A 19792-nucleotide genomic window follows, 5' to 3' on the forward strand; every position below is an offset into this window, starting at 1 on the left:
TGGGGTGTTTTTTCCCCTCTACAGACTGAGTAAAAGCACCACCCTCTCCAGCACGTATCAAAGCTGTGCTCTCAGTCTGTAGGGGACAATTGTGCATTTGTTTATGCTTTCCAATCTACAGCAGTAGTAACAGGCATCCAGCCACAGATTCACCCTCCCCTCACCTGATCCTTGTCAGAGTCTGCCCTACAGTGGCTGTCTCCAGCTGGAGACAACCAACGCTGATTTTATCTGCTGAAGTGTCATTTTAAAGACACATTGCAGAGGTTTTCCTCTTGCTGGAGGCTTTTTGGCGTGTTCCCCTGCCTCCCAGTGCTTAATTCCTGCCTGCAACAGCCTCTATGTCTCCATTTTTAAGTTTCTCCTACAGTTCTTCATACTTCTCTCGAAACTGCGCTGCCACGTTCAGCCATTACCTGATGCAGGAGCTGCAGCCTTAGGAACAGAACTACTGCTGAATGAAGAGAACAGATGCTAAAACATGTATTAAAGGGACTCTTTCATGTAACCACTATACACACATACAAAGCAGAAAAAAAAAAAGGGGGGGGGGGGGGCAACCCTGTTAGCAGCTGTATAAGTTCCAGGCTAAATAAATGGATTCTGTGCAAAACAGTGTCACCTTGAATTTAAATCCAGGCCTCGACATAGCAATCACATTCAAAGCTGATGATAAAAACCAGTCTTCCTTTCAGGTATGAAGCAGAGGTTCTTGACAGGCTCCCTTGCAAATTGTGCACATCAGGCCATCAGCTAAACACAAGCAGTAATTACCAGGGTACGATCAAGAGGCTGCTTTACCCATATGGCCTCTTTCTAGTCCTACCGAGGACTTGTCAATATATCTATTCTTTGTAACTAGATTATGATATATCCAAAGACTGACAACAGCTGGCTGATTATTACCATGCTTGCTTAGTTCACCTCAGTTCTACAAAATCTGATTTTAGCGCATCTCATACTGGACCAGAAACACGGTGCCTGCCCAGAGCAAACTGCTGGGACAGCATCTCTCTAACGATACCAATTTGTTGAAACTGGTTTTGGTTGGCTTTTAAGATTTTTGTCTCAGCAAACTTGTGGTTCTATCAGCCTCAGGCTGCACACTCATACCTTGCAAAAATGAACAGTGTCAACACTCCGTATTGTGCTCCAACTTGGCAAAAATGCAGTCACACCCAGGACTGACCCAAGCCTGTGTAGCAAAGCGATCTGGCAAAGCCTGGATCCAGTATTAGTGAATGGCGAACCAACACCCCAGCCTCTTCAACACAGGCTAACACCAAGCCTTCCTTGGACCAGACCCAGCTCCCACTAAAAGCTGTGACTTGATTCTTTCCTTACTGAGTCCCTCCTTCACTGGAGCTTTACCAGTCTTATACCTGAGCTGCTCCTTTCAGAGGCAGGTGAATCAGTGCCAGCAGCTTTCACGGGAACTGGCTCAGGCCACATGAACCTTGTCAAAGGTCTGATGGATGCCAGAATCTATTTGCTATTTGACCCTAGAAAAGAGGGCTTGGTCCCTTCTGCAAGGACACACTTTCTACTGCTTTTCTGGAATTGAAACAGGAACAAATGCAGAAATACAAATACATACATATATATATACATATAGATGTATATAAAAGCAGGACCATTAGAAACTGACTATATGGCACTGTTACTCCCAAGAGAGACCAGGAAGGAACAGCAGGCTGAATGAGAAAGCACTCACCAGACAAGAACAGCGCATCGTAATTCCCACTACACTTCCCACTCAGAAGGGCTCAGAGTCCTTAAGCGAATTTTTCTGTGGTTTTGAGAATTTGATTTGTAAGAAGAATCCTTGAGCCACTGCTGCTCTAACCCTGCGTGTCACTGCTACGCAGTCGGTGCAAGACATAGGACTGAGCAGACACATCCGCAGGCTCCCCAGGTACGCAGGGGTGCTCCCAGCATCCTAGGGCAGAGAGTGAAAGGCATCTGCTCTTGCTGTAGATGAAGCCCTTTGTTAATGGTTAAGACTAGGAGTCAGAAACTCGGGGGCCATTTATGATTTTGCAAAAGTCCTACGTGACTCACAGTCAATCAACCTTTTTGTCTTTATCCTTTCCCTGCTTGCATTCTTAGTACACTGCCAGCAAACACACCTCTTCATCATACACTGCATGGAAAACGTTTTTTTTAGATAGGCATATACTACTTCAAGATCCTCTAATTTGAGGTCTTAACCATGTATAATAAATCTTTCCAAGGAGAAGGCAGGAATCTCAGTGCAGAAAGAGGCAAAAAAGAACATAACATGAGGGGAGAGAAAAAAAAAACCCACAACACCAAAAAAATCAACATCACATAGAAAAGGGACACAGAGAAGTCCAGGATTTGTATTCATTTTACGACAAAATGCAGCATCAAGTGTCTTCATCATTTGCTGTATCTGACAATACCACTGCCTTCACAAGCAACTCAGTTCCCACAGTAGAATTACCCAGGGATGCTGGACATCTGGGGGGTAGGGGGGGTCTTCCACAGCTTCCATAATGATTTCTGCTGGACCAGCTGGCATAGCTGGAAACAGGCAGTTTTCAGGGACGCAGTCCCAATCTCTTTCCAACTGTATCATCAGTCTTTGTCCTCAAACCATGATGGCTTTAGCCTCAGCATTCATCCTCATGAGTCGTGCACCCAGCCACAGCATCATGCTAAAACTAAACACCAAGGAAGTTGTACTTATTCCATTAGGAATCGTGGGAGGACTGTACATTTCATCAACATACAGATACTGGTTAATGAAGGCCAAAAAAATTATTTAAAATTATCTTTGGGTTGCATAACAATTTCTGTAGGTACAAAAGAAAGAAATTGTTTTCTGGAGTTTAGAAGAGATGAGGGAGAAGGAATTATATCACATTCACTATCCACCCACGAACAAAGTTGATGTTAAATTATGTCTTTAAAGCATTCTTCTCATGAAGAGATAATGACATTTCATGCATATTCCACTTTAACCTTGAGGTATTGAGAATATTTTGCATTTTTGACCTTTTGTAAAATATCTGCGTTCCGTCTGAGAGGCATTCGCACCCTCTTACCACGTCAGTCCTAATACTGTTTCTATCTGCACTTGGAGCACATTCTAGATAACACTTCCCAAAGCTTCTGTCTTCTTGTGTCCCCCAAACAGTTCTCTCTTCCCAAGGAAACACCCTGATCTTATCCAGGAAACCAAAGACCTTTAAGGAAACAGAACTTTAAACAACGATATGATCCTAGATGAAGATGGAAATCATATAGATGTGTGTATCCACTCTATTGAGGACAATTACACTAAGGGTTAGCAATGGAACAGCAGCATGTAAAAATGGAGAACAGAAACACAACTTCAGTGAGAGCTTTGTCTGATGAAGAGCAAAGGAGAGAGCTCAGATTTTGTATTGTGTGTTTTCTTATTCATGCACAGGAAGACCAAGGTACTGGATGAAGTGACTGACTAGTACAGGATATTTCTTTTCACTCAGCAATCCAAAGTGAATCGTACACCTCCTCTAGGCAAAGCACTTTTTCAACACATCAGAAGGTACCTCAGTGTTGTCAGCAGACGTGCTATGACTGGAGTAAACATTGCATTATAAGAAGAAGAAGAAAAAAAAATCTTTACAGTTCCTGATAGAGGAGAAAGTCTTGCTGCTACTCAGGTGAGGAGGGGGGCTTTATGAAACTCCCTCTGTGTTTCTGAAGGCTATCCAAGAACTAGGGGTGCAGGACGAACATCAGATCTATACACAAAACTCTGAACTGCAGTCAGAGAAGGCATAAGACTAAAAGAAAAAAGCTAAATGCAAGGAGAGCTTTAAAAAATTAAGTAGAATTTTTGTCCTTTAGTTTTTTCACAGTAGATGGTCCCACTGTATTATCTGTTTTTCTTAACATTTATATGATTTTACTGCTATCTTCATTCAAAACCTGAGTATCTCTAGATTTTGATGCATTTCTTAGAAAAGAAAGGCAGGAAAAGCCTACTCAAAAAACATTTGGGCATGTCCAGTTATTCTGGTTTTGGCAACCTCAGTATCTTAAATCTGACATAACTCTCAATATCTGTTTAATATTTTGAGGCTCACCACTCTACTAGAACAAATAAGTTCAACAAGATTTCTGTTCTCAATTAAGTCTTCAAAGGTCTTACATTTGAGGAATAATGAAACAGTGATCAAAATTAATTATTTTGTCTAGAAATGTAATTTCTAACCATAATTTTATGTGGTGCCAATAATGTAAACAAACTCCTACCAACCTTCTATTTCAAGTACATAACTTGTTCTGGGCATTTCACTTAACTAATAATCTGCATAGATTAGTATGAAGAAATGCAACTGTAATTACAATTTACTAAAATTCACACCATCACAAGCTTTCACTTGCAGCAGCAGCACAACCTTCCAACCTTTCCAAGCTATGTAGTATGTGTCTTTGTTCAGGACAAACAGCAATCACAAGCCTTAAAATTAGTAGTACAAGTTTTACGAAAGACTGTGTCTAGCAACACACTGGTGTGAAGCAACAATCTGAAGGAATGGATGTCGTTCTGCTAGAAAGTAAATATTTCTATAACTACATCCATAGAAACCACAAAACTCTCCCCTTCTGCAAAGTGATCCATAATGCTTGACTTCAAAAGCCGATTTAAAGCTCTGAGAGGGTATCCCTAGCCATCATTTATCTTGGCCATAAAATTCCCAGGAATACAAATGTATAGTCTTTTTGGGACATCATTGTACAGAAGAGAAACACTCAAAAGACATCTCTGGAAATTGCTTTACTTGCTTCTTTTGAAAATATAAACCCTCCGGGGGGGGGGGGGGGGGGTGTGTGTTACACTATAGGAATAAGTATCAATTATCTTCTATGGGATATATTTTTATTGCAGTGTCAACTCAGGTGATTAACACTTGAATTAAAGACTTTATGTAACACCCCTTACATCTTATATACTACTTTTCACCAGCAGCCTTACAAAGATTTGTGCCTATATTCCATGAACAGAGAAGTCATTCAGAGAAGTTAGAGAGATGCAGACAAATTCACTGTCAGTAGTCACCGGCCAACTAAGGCCAGTGAATCCAAGTCTCCTGAGTCAGCAGCCCCTGTCCTGTTCAGCAAGCATCATTATTTCTGCATGTAAGTGATTTGTAGAAGCTTCCACACACCAAAGATACGGTTTACGCCAGTTCTCAAAGGCCTTTCTCAGAAATCCGGTGGTGTTTTCTATTTTGCTCTTTACACTGAAATAAACTGACACCAGTTCTTTCCCAGCGAGTGGCAGGAAACCCGTCATGCTCTCTGGTCACGGAGGCAGATGTAGCAGGCAATGGAAATCCGTCAGCACCAGGTAATTTAGCCTGCACTTCAGGCTGCAGTTTTGTGTTCATTCATACTAGATGTGGACAGTGCTAGACCCACTGGCATTACAAAATTAAGCTGAACCCGGTTCAGGTACATGTCTCCATTACTGCTGAACATGCACAGTCAACCTCATCCCAGACTTATGGCGGCTTTAAAGCAGCTACATAAAGGACAGATAATACCAGATCCATCATAAAACCTGTCCTTATAAAGCTAACTCATTTTGAACAAATTGGAAACAGCAGAGTGAGTTAATGGCAGACCAGTGTTTTGCGGCACTGCAAAGAATCTCTTAGTAGGAGATGTTAAGCTGAAGTTACTGTGCCATGAAACTACAACCCGAGTGCAGAAGTACGCTGGTTACCAGCACATGTGGAAATCCACGCAGCAGTTAATTCATCTTCACAGCACCCAAATGAGGGAGGTAAGAGCAAAACCTGGTCAAGATCCCTCATTTAATAGACTGAAAGATTTAATTTACATGGTAACTTCATGCTTTTCCATTCTCTTTGGTTGAAGGGTAACACAGATTTGCCCTTTGCCTATAGAGAAAAGAGAGCTCCAGTTTCCGACCCCGGAGCCACAGACTGCACTGCTCTTGCTGCATGCATGTCACTGACTGACAGCGCCAGCAATGAAATATTCATGCAGCCCCACAGTGCAAACTCTCAGAACATTTAGCATTGTTGTTTAACAGCCCTAGCTTAGCTTTAACACAGTAGCCTAACGAACACAGGGTCTGGCAGGTGAGTAGCTGCTGTGGTAACAGGTATTACTAAAAACAGTTGTCTCCGCCATCCATCTCGTTCGTGTCTCCAGGGCAGGGGCAACAGAAGCAAAAGTATGCTCTTACCACAGCTGCTGCACTTCAGAGCTTGGTGCTTACACTGAAAGAGATCTATCAGGCTGCAGACTCCTGAGACTGAAGCGCAGACACACATATGAGTTTGTCCCATTTACAGGTTTGCAAATGCTTAGCAGAAGGATCGTGCTGCGAGCTGGGGGATCAGTTCCGAGGGTCAGAAATATCCTGAAGAGCCAACCTGTGCAGGCAAGCCACAACTTTTATATATATTGGGTGATGAGAACAGGCAGGAACTGACTGGTTTAGAGTACACAACTCCATTACTGCTGAATATGCACAGCATAATAAACATGCTATTTTGAAACAGAGATCTTGTGTAAAGCTAGTCATGCTCTCTTAAAGCACATTTTCCCTCAGAAAAAAAAAAAAACAACATACAGAACTGGTGGAAAAGGTTTGACCAAAACCCAGTGCTGAATATATATATACACATACATACATATATAAATTCACCTATTTGATTTTAATAACTGTTTTTATTTCAGGTAATTCCATATCAAGGTATTCGCTATTATTTTTTTCTTTTCCTTTAATTTCACAGAAAAACAGCTAGTCTAACTGCTTTAAAACAAGTGGGGTTAAGAACCAGAAGTATTTAATCAAAAGCAGCATCTAGCAATACTTCCATAGGACCTGCCTTACTGCTTTCAACTTTGTATTAAAGCCGTCCTCCGTCCTCTCAAACAATACAACATCACAAACCAGTGTAAGGCCATCTACATTAGAGACTTCTGTCAGCTCCTTTGAGCTGGCCAAGTATGGCACACGTTCACAATGTTGATCAATAAAAATACACATGTGCAAGCTTGTAGTGCAGACACAACTCCACACTAGCCTACAAAGTCAGGCAGCGTTGAGGTTCTTTCTGAAGCTGGTAAACCTATTCTCAAGTACTTATGAAACTTAAACCAAAGGTGGCTCTAAATGTCAATACTAATGGACTGAAGCATCTCAAAATGGCGGCTGAAGAATCATTTTCTAATTATTTCAGAAGTCAGGAATGGCTGATAAGAAACAGTCTCCCTAAAAAACATCAACACTTTGCTTAGAAAGGTTAGCTACATAAATATCATCACCTGTCAACACAAACTAGAAAGCACTCTTCCAACAAAGAGTAAGCAAGAGGCTGTCCATGCCCTGTGGCCATGTAGCTAAATGTAAGTGCAGCTGATGCAGTAATCGCAGCCAGGCTGAATATATGACATTCCAGCAGGGCTGGGGAAAAGCCTTAGGCACCTCTCCAACAATCTACAGTGGGATCACTCTTCAGATAAGGTATAAGAAAGGTTCGCAATTCTGTTGTAATTAGTAACTGAAGAAGAGCAGAAAAGCAAGCAGCCTTTATTTCAAAAACTAAGATTTCTTTATTCACAGATCTACCACAACTCAAGACAGTGAAGCATCCCCTGCATTTAACAACTGAAACCAGCCTACACTCACATACCTACTAAAGGTCGCCAGAATTCCCAACCATGCCAGCATCCAAGGTACCAGCTGGTAGCAGGCTCTGACTGCACGCCCTCACCGCTCCCTTGCCCGCGCAGCCGCTGGCATCCCAACGCGCATCCTCTCCGCCTGAGGTACCACACCACGCCTCAGCCTGAAGCTTCACTTGGTTGTTTTAACTTTGAAGTCGGCAAAACCAACAGCCATTCCGCTGCTCTGGTGAAGCACAATGATTTTAAGCCTTGAAAATGAGTCTGGTCAGATAAGTTAATCCCTCCAGCATCATCAAAGCAAAAACATCACACAGGAGACTCAAGAAATGAGTTAGGGCGACCAGCTCTTTACGTTCCTTAACTTTTAATAGTGTAGATGAGCAGACTTGAAAGAAACGCGTTACTTTTAAGCGGAAATGCTGAGCACCTACTGCTCAGCACCCCGAGCGAGGGTGGGCAGGCCCGCGGAGGGACCACAGCGCTGCGCTGTTCGCTGCCCACCGCGAAGACGAGCCGCTCAGCCCCGTCCTGCCTGGCCGTCTGCACGCTTGTCTGCACATTATAAAATCCCTGCAAAAAATAAAACCAGCACCAAAACCACGGGGTGTCAGCTCACACCCCGCTCTGCACACGTGTACCTCATCGCCAAAAGCACAGGGAAATGTTTTTTATTGACCGAGAAAACGAAGTTGCCCAACTAACTCTCCATCGCGGTTATCCGTGCGCTGTACGCACAATGTAATTAAAGGAAAGCCTCCAAAAATCAGTTCCCGACCTTCCACAGCTCGTTTTTCCCGCTACGAGAGGCGGTGACACCGCAAAGGCCGCGGGGCACGGGAAGGACCCTGCGCTACTCCTGCAGCAGCCGGTAGCTCGGAGGCGGGAGCTCTCCCCCCCCCCCCCCCGCCGCCCCCCGTCCCATCCCGGCCCGGCTCCTCCACGGCCGCCGCCCGCCCGGGGTCACTCACGATCTCGGTCACCATGAGGAGCCCGGGCAGGGTGCGCAGGAACTCCCTGTCGTAGGCGAGGGTGCCGGAGCTGGCCGACAGGTTGGCGGTGAAGGAACTGCTGGTCGTGGTGACCGTGTGGGAGCGAGGGCGCGGCGGCTGCTCCTGAGGCGGCGGCGCCGGCGGCTCCATCGCGGTCGCGGCGTGGCTGCCCCGCTCCTCCCGGCCGGCCCGGAGCCCGGCGGCGGGGCGGGGGCAGGGCCGGCTGCCGCCTGACGGGGCGGCGGGGAAGGCTTCGCGGGGCCCCGGCGCGGCGGGCAGCCCCTCGCCTCAGCGCTGGGGAGGGTGCTGGGCGTCCGGCCCCGGGCAGAGAGGCGGGTCCGGAGGGGTGCCCCCGCCCGGAGGCCGCCCAGCCTTCCCGGAGCTGCCCTCGGGGCGGGCGGCGGCCGGCGGAGGGCGCTGGGGGCGGCCGATGGGGGTGACCCCGGCCCGGGTTTGGCGGGATCCCCGGCGCTGGTGAAGGGCCCTCTGAGGGGGCAGCGCGGGGGCCCTCTGAAACCACCTCCTGACCGCCCGGGCCTTTACACGCGCAGAGGCCTTGGGACCACGGCTGCTGCCAGCGCGGCCGAGGAGCCCAGACGAGTTTTTCTCTGGAAAAACAACCCGCCATGGCCTCATGGGTGAGCGCGGTCTGGGGAGCCCAACCCCAGCCACCCGCCGTCGCCGTCCATCTGGGCTGTCACCCCTGGCTCCACGGGCAGCAGGCGTTGACAGGAGACCATGCAGCAGACGTTGACAGGAGACATGCTGGCGCTGCGGGCTGTCGTCTCCGCTGGCTGCCATTGCTGATCAGCGGCACGCTGTTGGGAGAGGAGCCGGCACGAAGTGCCGCGGTCAGGGAACAAGAGGCTACCACAGCCCTCTCAGAGCTGGAAATGGGGGTTTAGCTGGGATCTGCCGAACAACCAAGAGTCTCCATGACATAAAAGACTTTTTAAAAGCCACGAAAGTCACTGGAAATGGAAATTATGAGGTCGTGACTGGCCTACTACCTAACAGTGTCGAGTTGTTCACTAACCGGTATATTTTAGTACTTTTGCAGTCTGAAGTGTCGCCTTTAAAAAAAAAACACAGTCGTTTCCGGGTCATTTAAGAGCTTCTAAAGTGATCTTCCATTCCACAGAAAGCGTGGTGTTTCAACAACAAGCAATTTTTTTTTCAACGTTCAGGAATTCTCATTAGCAAAGTATTTGCATGTGGCAGCTCCGTCAAAGTGAAGTGTTTTCCATATGTCTGGTGGCTATTGTCCTCGAATTGTTTACTGCAGCCCTCCTACTGCCTAACAAAGGATGGATTTTGCAGTATTACCTTTCAGCATTGGCTGGGGAGGGAGGAGGAGGATGGCAGGGTTTCCCCCAGAAATACGGGAAAGGTGAATTACCCAAAGGAACTGGTTCTCGACCATGATTGTGCCTCCACTCACAGCGTAAGTGTGTCACAGCACAGGCTCCGTGGGCTTCTTGGAATGTGTGTTTTCGCCCGGGCTCTGTGGAGCCTCCGCGTACTCATAGGCACTGGTGACTTTTTTATTGAAGAGGGCAGAAGAAATGCGGCAGAGTTTTGCAAACTGAGCTGTGGGTCATCAGAAGGATGACCTGCCAGCCATTCAGCATGGTATGACGTACAGATCACATAACTTCTTTGTGAGGAAAAAAAAAAAGACCATTAGCAAATCAGACATTCAAGCCATTTAACACAACATCTCAATCATGAATGAGGAATTTTACACTTTTTGTCAAAACATCATTTTTTGTTGAGTTACCAGCATTTCTGTGTCAGTTGCATTCCTGTTTTATCCCTTTCTCTTAAGAAAGAGCTGAGATTTTAAAGGAACAGAACACATCTGTGCACTGGTCTGTTTAGAGACCTGCTTCAACTGGCTTGCAAATAAGAAGTGCTTTATCTGATTGTTCAGCGCTGCCAAGCTTCCTTCCAATGCCAGAGCTGCTTTGAGATGCCCCTGTTGCTGTTCGTGAGGATCCATTGTAACAAACAGCATTGATTTTCTCCTCTGAAAGACTTCTGTCTTTGCAGTTTCCCACCTATAAGATCAGTAAGTAAAAGTGAGTGAATGTGGGGCTAAAAATTCATGCCAATAGCAAAATAAACACAGATTTCAAAATGGTTTGAGTCATTCACATCACTTCCCATTTGAGAGTTGATTTATTTTACACTGGATGTATATTCTCATTGTGTTTCCAGGAGGGTGCTATTCAGTCGTCTCAGTTTTGATGCATAATGCTAAAACTCTGTATTTATTTTGTTCCCTAAACTTCTGGAGGTCAGTGTTGTTTAAACCACCGCAGAGCAATAAATTTAATTGCTTTTGGTCTGCACATCTATCATTTGAGCATCCCAGGTCCCATGGGGGAAAAAAAAATGTAAAAAAACCCCACAGACAGGGAAACATTTGTTTTCAGTTTCAACTATAGTAAATATTAATATAGCATAAGTTTTCGATGTCTATTGTAGAGGGCTAGTATTGTGTCTAATTCGAGAACTGGACAGCTACATTTCTGGGCAACTTCTCTGAACACTGGCTGCCACTCTGACTTCCTTAGTTAGTACATTTTCCTCTGGCAAAAATATTCAAAGAATGAGTTTCACTAAAAAAAGGGCAAACACTCCAGAAGCTTTTCTATATCACTGATATTCCAGGAAGCAAATTTCATTCTTTAACTTGACAACGTAATACTTTACATTTTGAATGTTAACTGTGAGGCTGTCATTTTTTGGTTTGCATCCTTGCACTGAAGGCGAGAACTGGAAGGTCTGTAGGGACCATCTGAGCTTACCTAGGTTTTTTTTATGTGTAGATAGCATCAAAAGCAAAATAATTGAATGCTGCTGCTTGAACAATCTTTCTTTTATTACAGAACTACAACAGAGAAGAAGGTGGCTCATTTTCTGTATTTTAAATTAACCTTTCAAGGGAAGGATTGGTGAGGCTTTTAAGCACCAGTCAATATTATAACCTCTGTTTGTCAGCTACTAAAATGAAGTAAACTGTGATTAGAAAAACATACATAATTTAGTGAAGCCTTTCAATGCAAATGTTTTAGTAAAAACAAAATAGCTGATAAAAGTATTATCAGGTTTTTAAGTAAGGGGCTTATTCCTCAATATCTAATTAACAGGTTCTTCCATTTAAGCTGGTTTGGTTCTCAAATCCTGAGATATCAACATTTTTGAGATTACTGATCAGAGCTCTCTAGGACTACCTTCTTAGCAACAGTCTGGCCAGCTGAAAGTGCTAATTAAAGTACACTCACAGGCCCAAGGAGTCGAGCTGACTGGAATTTCCTGAACTAGTTTTCTGGTTTTGAAATGCAGCTTCCCTTCCCCCCTCCCAGATCCTAGAATTTTCAAATGTCAAAGTTACTCAAACTTGTTTTTAGGTAAGTAAAACAAGTAAACATATGAAAGGAAAGGTGATTCAGATTTTTCACTGGTCATCAGCAGATTTCAGTGAACAACAAAAACTTACTGTGTTTAAACCACCCAGGAGTGATCTAAGAAAGCTAAGGGAACTTGCCCTGAAGAGGGCAAGAGAGGAATTGTGCTTTCCGTGGAAGCCGGGTCATATGTAAGGAACATAGATTAGTGTCGGATGTCCAGGACAACTATCCTCACCCTTGACATCCCACTGTACTAAGCTGACAATGAGATATTTTTAGTTAGTATTAAATCAAGAAATGTTTGGAGTATTTCCTAATGGATTTTCGGAATCAGCAAAGTGCAGGCTTTGAGCTATGAAAGTATTTAAGTAAATAATAACATATATTATTCTTTGGTGGTTTACAACCATGTGGAAAAGCTGATTTATACTTACCCAAACCAGAAATACTTGATTGGTACTTGGGTAGTGACATGTGCTATAGGCATGCCTAATAATCAATCAAGGCAAATGACTCTGTGTATGAACCGAACCGGCATTTTGCAAAGCAAATAGTTTTCATGATTGAGATACTTGAATCTTCTAATGTTGCTACAACAGAGAGAGAATAGATGAGATGCCCATATTTTCAAAATGGCTGTTGTTCTGCAAATCTGTAGAGGATCTGTGTTTGTACGTGGGGTTACTGAACATGGGGCTTGCGTGATTTTGCAGCTTGGACACCCCAAAATTAACGAACATAAAATCAAAGCCAATTGAAACTGCAGTCTGAGTAATGACAGTGCGTGTGATTCGATCATCAGATACGTAAGTTACCACCCTAATGTTGGAAAATGCAAAATTTAGCTGTTTATGTTCTGTGCTCCTTTTCTCAAAAATATTTCAAGAATTACTTGTGTTATACGAACAAAGGCCTGACTGCAGACACACCGACATTTTACCTGCCGAGAAGCTGTCTTAAAACATGTGCACCAACCATACAAAGAATTAACTTTGTGCTGTGAACAGTAACATACTGACTTTAAGATTTTTTTTTTTTCATTTTTGAAACCCATTACCATGACACTAAGAAAACTGTTTGGTGATAGAGACTGCGCTAAGAAAAGAAATCTCAGAGTACATAAGCCATGCGTTTTCTATGCATTAGCCTTTCACCAGCTGTTTCATCTACTCTGGAAATCTAAAAATCCCTCCGAGCCCTGAAACACAATCGTGTCTTAGATACCGTGCTGAGGAAAAATTGCTTACTTCCTCCAGAGCAGATTTGTACTTAGAACACCATCCCTGCACTCCATACACATATGCTTAACTTCAGGGCACAAAGCACATCGACTCAAATGAAGAGCTCATAGTGAGAAGTGTGAAGTCTGTGTGCAAATCTCTCAGAATGGGAGTTGTGGTTTTTGTATTTTGGGGTCAGGGACCTCAACTCTGCAAAGCACATGGAAGAGCATGCCCATATTGTATTTCACAGGCTGCTTCTCTGCTGTCCTCAGCTGTCTTTCTTTACTGTGAGCCTGCGAGCACAGCTCCGAGCGCAGTGGGTGGCCATGCCTCCTCACACCTGCAAATCACGAGTCACCTGAATGCTCAAGTGTCCAGTGTCATGTTATGTGAGGAAGGAGCCTGTTCTGCCCCGAGCGTGTCCGGACAGGCTGTCCCTGAAGCACACTCATAAATACTTTCATTGGGGTCACCAGCCCTCCGTAGACCTTTAAATATTACTACAGTACAAACACATACTAGTGATTAGAGTACATGAGAACATAAATGTTTCCACTGAAGACATGCATGTTTTCTACTTGTTAAGGATGGTGCTTGCCTAAGTGTTTATGTAAATCACAGCAGGTAATGTTTATACAGCACCCAAGCCCAATGCAGAACAGCTGGAGGGAAAAATCACCTTCAACAATTGTCAATGTCATATTTGGTTTTAGATAATTAATGAAAGACTGAACAATTCCACCGTGGTGTCATCACAGCATCATCCGTGTGTAGGGAGAGAGTTTACAGCTACCTCATAACTTTCGGCATCAGTTTGCTTGCAGGAATTATTAACAGACAGCTGTCTTGCTCTGCTGTGGTTGGAACACCCTGAAACATGCCTGAGACATAAAGTGCACCTTATATTATGCTAAATTATTAGGAGGTGACTTGAGCTTGCTGTGTGTGTATATACACAGAGAGATGACATCCAGTAGCTGGCAGGCAAAAACCTAACCAGATACCATGGCTGGAAGCTGAAGTTCGACAAATTCAGGTTGAAAATAAAGCATTTTTGTTGTTCGGGGGTTTTTAACTTATCTTTTTAACACAGCATAATTAGCTATTTGGATAATTTATTAAGTAAAGCAATAAATTCTTCATCTTTTAAAATCTATAAGTCAAAGCTATGGATTTATTTAAAATACACTCTTTACCAAGCTTCCATTGACAAATTTTGTGGTCTATATTATACAGAACATGACAAGAGATGACCCAAGTGACCTGAGAAACCAGAGAAATGAATTCCAGTTAATTCCATAAAGCTACAATCTTCCTAATGATCTAGTCACCCAGCTGTACAACATATACGGAGTGCCAATGCCCGACACATGTCCTCCTTGTCCTGAAGCGGTAGCAGAATAAAGGATCTCACGAATCTTGCTAGCTGGGCTGTGCCTGGCCAATATTTGGGTGATGAAAGTGCTGCATGGGGAGAATCAGTTTCATGCAGGTGAGCTTCGAGGTTTAAGGATGGAAAATCCTCATCCAGAGAAAGAAAAAAGGGCAGTGGGCTGACTGCAGGATCTGCTGCGGCAGGCGGCAGCTGGCTGGGGCGAGGCACCAGAGTGTACGTGCTCGGTTGTAGGGGGCTGAAGTGCAGGAGAGGAGAACTGTGAGCCTGGCAGGGCACTGACCTACGTCTTGGAGAACACAACAGTGGAAGGGGAAGGCAGAGAAATGCAGGCAGATGTTTTACTGCTCTTTGTACTGGTTTGCACAGCCGTTCTGTTAGTAGAGGATAAAGATGTTTGACATCTATCTGTTAACAGAAGGAGAGCAAGATGTTCACAGAGGAAAACATTATACCATGTAATGGTCTGAAATCTCCAAGTGACTGAGCGATATGGTATCAGTATTTTCAAATCAGCAATTTATCTTTACAAGTAGACCAGTGCCAAAAGACTTCTGTGAACACAAAGAACAAAATGACCCTATTATTTGTATTCATAGAACAATCTTAGCCTTGAAACAAAACAAAAAAAGGAAATAAATCTCCCTAGCAGAAAACACAGTCAAGTTCAGCTCAAAACAAGACACAGAGGTGTAGGTACCAGTATTTTAGAATATACAGAACACCGCTCATAACTATGGATAATTGTTGGATGCATTTGTAGCAATAGTGTTACAGATATGCAGAAAAACAGCGCGCAAAGCTGCTGATCCCTGGTGAGTCTTGTGTCAGTGCATGAAAAAATAGCTGCAGTGACATAAGCCACTTGGTGCATTCTTCTGTTCTAGCTTCCTGAAAACAACTCTTGCAAGAGAAATAGGAGCCTGGAGAAACAGGCGATAAATAGAAGAGAGAATGATTTTTCTATGATGGCTGCATAAATTTGTGGGGAACAGAGTGCGCTGTCTGTTGCCAGTCTAGCAAAACCTGCTGGGGTTTTTAAATGAATCAGAAAGCCAAATGTTGTTAAATTTCTCAATTCACTTAGTCTGCTTTGAAAATTGCAGGCTTTGGGCTGTGTGAGAACGGTGCGTGGTACCAGACTATAGAGCAGTCGGGGGATGGATGATGGGCTGCCGTTTAGAGGGACTGGGATTTCCTCAGAACAAAGGCTTATCCCATTTATGACATGTCTTAAGAAAGCTTATCCTGTCAAGTCGTTTATCACCCTGCTAACTAGCTACTGAGCATGGATAATGCTTCTTTGCTAGATCAGTGAGGGAGAAGAGAATTTCAGAAGAAAGGAAGGTTTTCATTTGGGGATTTTAGGAGATTGGAAGAAGAGCTGATAGGAGTTAGGCTGTCTAAGCTCTTTCAACCATGAGCAAAACATACCAGGAAGGATTTTACTGAACGTTCATAGTGTGGCTAAAATACAGCCTTTCTACTGAGGGCAACCTCATTACCTAGGTATTTAAGTTATGTGAATTGGCACAGCCTCTGTGGGCTGCAGCGTTAGATTTGGAGAATGTAAGGGATGCTCTGAGATGGATGTGGCTCTAATTACTAAAATCGACACGAATTAAGTCCATCATATATTTGTGAATGTTTCCCATAATGCTAACTATGAGACGATTCTGTGAGGAGATTTATTACAATATAGACAACACCATAAGCCCCACAATTAAGAAGCTTGATTTCCTATTTCCTGTGAGGTTGGCTCACCTTAAAGTGCAAGAAAGTTCAGACTCCATTGGAAGAACTCACTGCCTTGGGGGTATTTGTAAGGTCAATCGACTCCATGTAGCTTTTTTTCCTGCTGAGAACGTATCCTCAGCTAGCACGTTTTCTTGGCATTGACGAGAACTAGACATCTTTTAACATTCTTCCAAATTGTTATGTTCAGCTGGAATTGACCAACAGATTAAAAGACTATGAAGGAAGATGAGGACAGGTGGTGTGATATCTTCACCTTCATCTCCTCAGCACATCAGAAAACTGGCTTTGTGTGTGTACATATGTGTGGGGGTGTGTGTGTATACACACACACATATACATACATACACAGACTTATGCATACAATTAAAGGAATTCTTGAAAAAAAAAAGTAGTCGCTAAATGTATCAAATATACCATCTTACAAAACCAGTGTGGTTCTCAGAATATGCCAATCAAATAATTTCCAACTTGCCTTCCTCACAAGGATTCAGTCAGAGGCTCAGGAAATAAGCTGTATCAGTGTGTGCAGATGAAGGTCATGCATCAAACTTCTCTGCTGTCTTTTTCAGTGCTGTTATGATTACTGTTTCAGGGAAGTACTAAGCAGGGAGATAATATTTTTGTGATTCATTGTTCAAGCAGGCGGTACAAGGAAAAACATCAAAGTTATCAAGGATATATTCAAACCAGGTGTTACTTTGATGAAATCCAAGATTATTTCTTGCATAAAAGCATCCCTCTTGTGCTAGAAGACTACTTTTATGGGCTGTCAGAATTCACTAGTGAAGGATTTCTTGATGTAATTCACAAGTAAGAGACATACGAGTAAGGGGATTACTTAAGTTCATCAGTGCAGGATTTAATAAATTATCTTCATAGATAGCAATGAACAACACAGCAATGTTTTACGGAGTTTTTCAAGGTATCTGTCTAATCGGAAGATGAGTTAGAGGTGACATCCTCAAGCCCGCAGAAGTACAACCATCTGTACAGCAACTGTGTGTAAGGCAACCAGGAGGAAGAAAAAAACAGACAGAAAAGGGGAAAAAATATGCTGGTGAAGGCACCTCTACTAGAAAGACAAGTATTTAATTGTGTCTTCTTATAAGAGCATAGAATGGGAGCTGTGAGGATGTGTGACAACTGCCCCTCTAGAAGGGGGGAGTGGTGGGCTTGCAGATCCACACCCTACCTCACCTGAGTGCTAGTGGCACAGTTCAAGTTCACCTCCAAATTTGGGAAAGTGAAGAAGAGGCAGGACTTGAGGGACTACGTCCCCCACATACTTGCTCTTTATGTATCCCTGCCTTGAAAAAGAAACCATTATTTCACAGTATTTCATTATTGTGATTGAAAATAACTTTTAGCAAGCATCAGCTGTCAGATGAGTGACAGCGAGAGGCGTAGTCTCTCCGTTAGCACTACACAGAGAAGCAGCCTCTACCCTGTGTGTGTGGTAGTGAGTCCCCTGACAGAAGTTGTGCCAAAAAAGCCACCAGTGCATTATAATCAGACAACAATACTGGACTAAAGCAGATGCAGTAAGCTCCATTTTCTCAAAGGCAGTACAGAAAATAAAAATCTTGCCAACCCAAACCACCACGAGCCCCAGACACTCCAAATCCATATTAAAATGCATACAAAGATCGGCTATTTGTTGAGATCTACCTACTGGACTTCAATATATTTTACTAATTGTCTGAAGTGGAATAATGCTTTTGAAAGCAAAATAATCTTTCCAACACTCTTTCTAGCTATGCAAAGACTTGTGACTGGGTAAGACCAAGAAAACTGCACTGAAAAGAGATAAATCGTATGTTAACACTAGTACTTCAGAACTGAAAGTGCACTTGTAAATTAAGCATTCTCCCTGTTCAAGCATTATCTGTGCATGTGTCTCCTTTTTTAAAACGTGAATTTAACGCACAGAGCAAGCAGTCCCAGGGAATGAAGTCACCTGTTCTTTAGGACACGTTCAGTCAGCAATACCAGGAACTTGTGTGTAACAGCCCAGCTGAAATGCTTTCATCCTGACTCAAGCAGGCTGCCTTGAATAGTTTAGGTTCCCTGCTTATTCACCCTATAGCTTCTGTGCCAATAAACCACATTGTTGTTTTTAGTGATGCATTCAAGAGGGACTCATCCAAGGCCTGGTTACCTGGTGTAGAGTTCTCGGTCATTATAACATAATGAGTTTTAAATCAGTCTAGTCCAACTCAGTAATTAAAACAAGGTACCTTGAGTTGTGCTTCTCAGATTTTCCCATACTAGGCCTTTCCACTCTATTTCATATCACTTCACTCTAAAAAACATCTTCCCATCCAGTCTGGACTTAATTACTGTTCCAACGTAAGAAGAGCAGAGATGTTTATACCTGCTGGTATTTGCTTACCACTCCTTGGAAGCTCCTTGGACTCAGCCCACATGCTGATATGACAGGTTCTGTCTAAATGCAATCGTTTACAGAAGTGCTTCTCATGCCCCCATCACCACAATATTTGATAATTCACAAATCATGTCACCAAGTCCCCTACTCTTCACTTTAGGATTGATTACAGTAGCAATGATAAAAACCAGCGATGCTGGCTTTGTGCTAGGGGAGAGCTTACACACAGCACACAAGTTCCCAGGTGGAAGGAACCAGCAAGATTTCCAGCCCACTTGGGGGTCAGGACCTATTTTAGGTGGATCAAAATGCATCAGCAATCAGGTGTGTCCCTGGAGCCTTCTTGCTCAATTTCTATCACTTAACCTCAACCTCTGGTAGCACCAGGCTACAGCTGCTAATAGCGTTATAATTATTTGGTTGTTAAGAGCACATAAAAACCCTTAATAGCCAGAGTTACAGGTACTTTCCTATTACTGGGGCTCCCACTTTTTGCTCTGAATCTGTGGTTGCAAGGGAGAAGGAAGAAAATTCCATCAGCATTTCAGGAAGAACATTTTGAGGACCCATCTCTGGCTACTTAGTCGGACCTAATCCTGCTCAGCATAGCTCTGAGAGAAATCACAGACTGATGAAGAGGTAGCCAACACTTTGGATTATTTCTCACTTGTTAAATGCAGCATGTGCAAGAAAGACTGGGAGTCTTTACCCTAAGGAGGTTGCAGTTATTTCTCTTGCCAGCCTTTCTCATGACTATCAGTGCATTCTTCCAAACTCTCACGATCCCACTGCAAAGTGAGTAAAGTGCATATTTCCTCTGTATAAGCTATCTAGAGTGTATGAATAGCGTATTTTTCTCATCTCAAGAGCTTTCCACCTCTTGCTTGGAGAGTGATACACAGAAGGGAGAGGGAACTTTGATAGCAATTGTTATATCTCAG

The 19792-nt window shown here is 43.5% G+C and overlaps 1 protein-coding gene across 1 annotated transcript in view; it reads right to left on the reverse strand.

Annotated features, from left to right (window-relative positions):
• Positions 1-8870, reverse strand: part of CMTM8 (CKLF like MARVEL transmembrane domain containing 8) — a 37699-nt gene extending 28829 nt beyond the window's left edge. Inside the window, exon 1 of the mRNA XM_075417416.1 lies at positions 8655-8870. Coding sequence (XP_075273531.1) covers positions 8655-8825 — 171 coding nt within the window. The 5' untranslated portion in view covers positions 8826-8870. The remainder of the gene's footprint in view (positions 1-8654) is intronic.
• Between the last annotated feature and the right edge of the window lie 10922 nt (positions 8871-19792).

Source organism: Opisthocomus hoazin, chromosome 4 (assembly GCF_030867145.1).
Source record: "Opisthocomus hoazin isolate bOpiHoa1 chromosome 4, bOpiHoa1.hap1, whole genome shotgun sequence".
Classification (NCBI taxonomy): Eukaryota; Metazoa; Chordata; class Aves; order Opisthocomiformes; family Opisthocomidae; genus Opisthocomus; species Opisthocomus hoazin.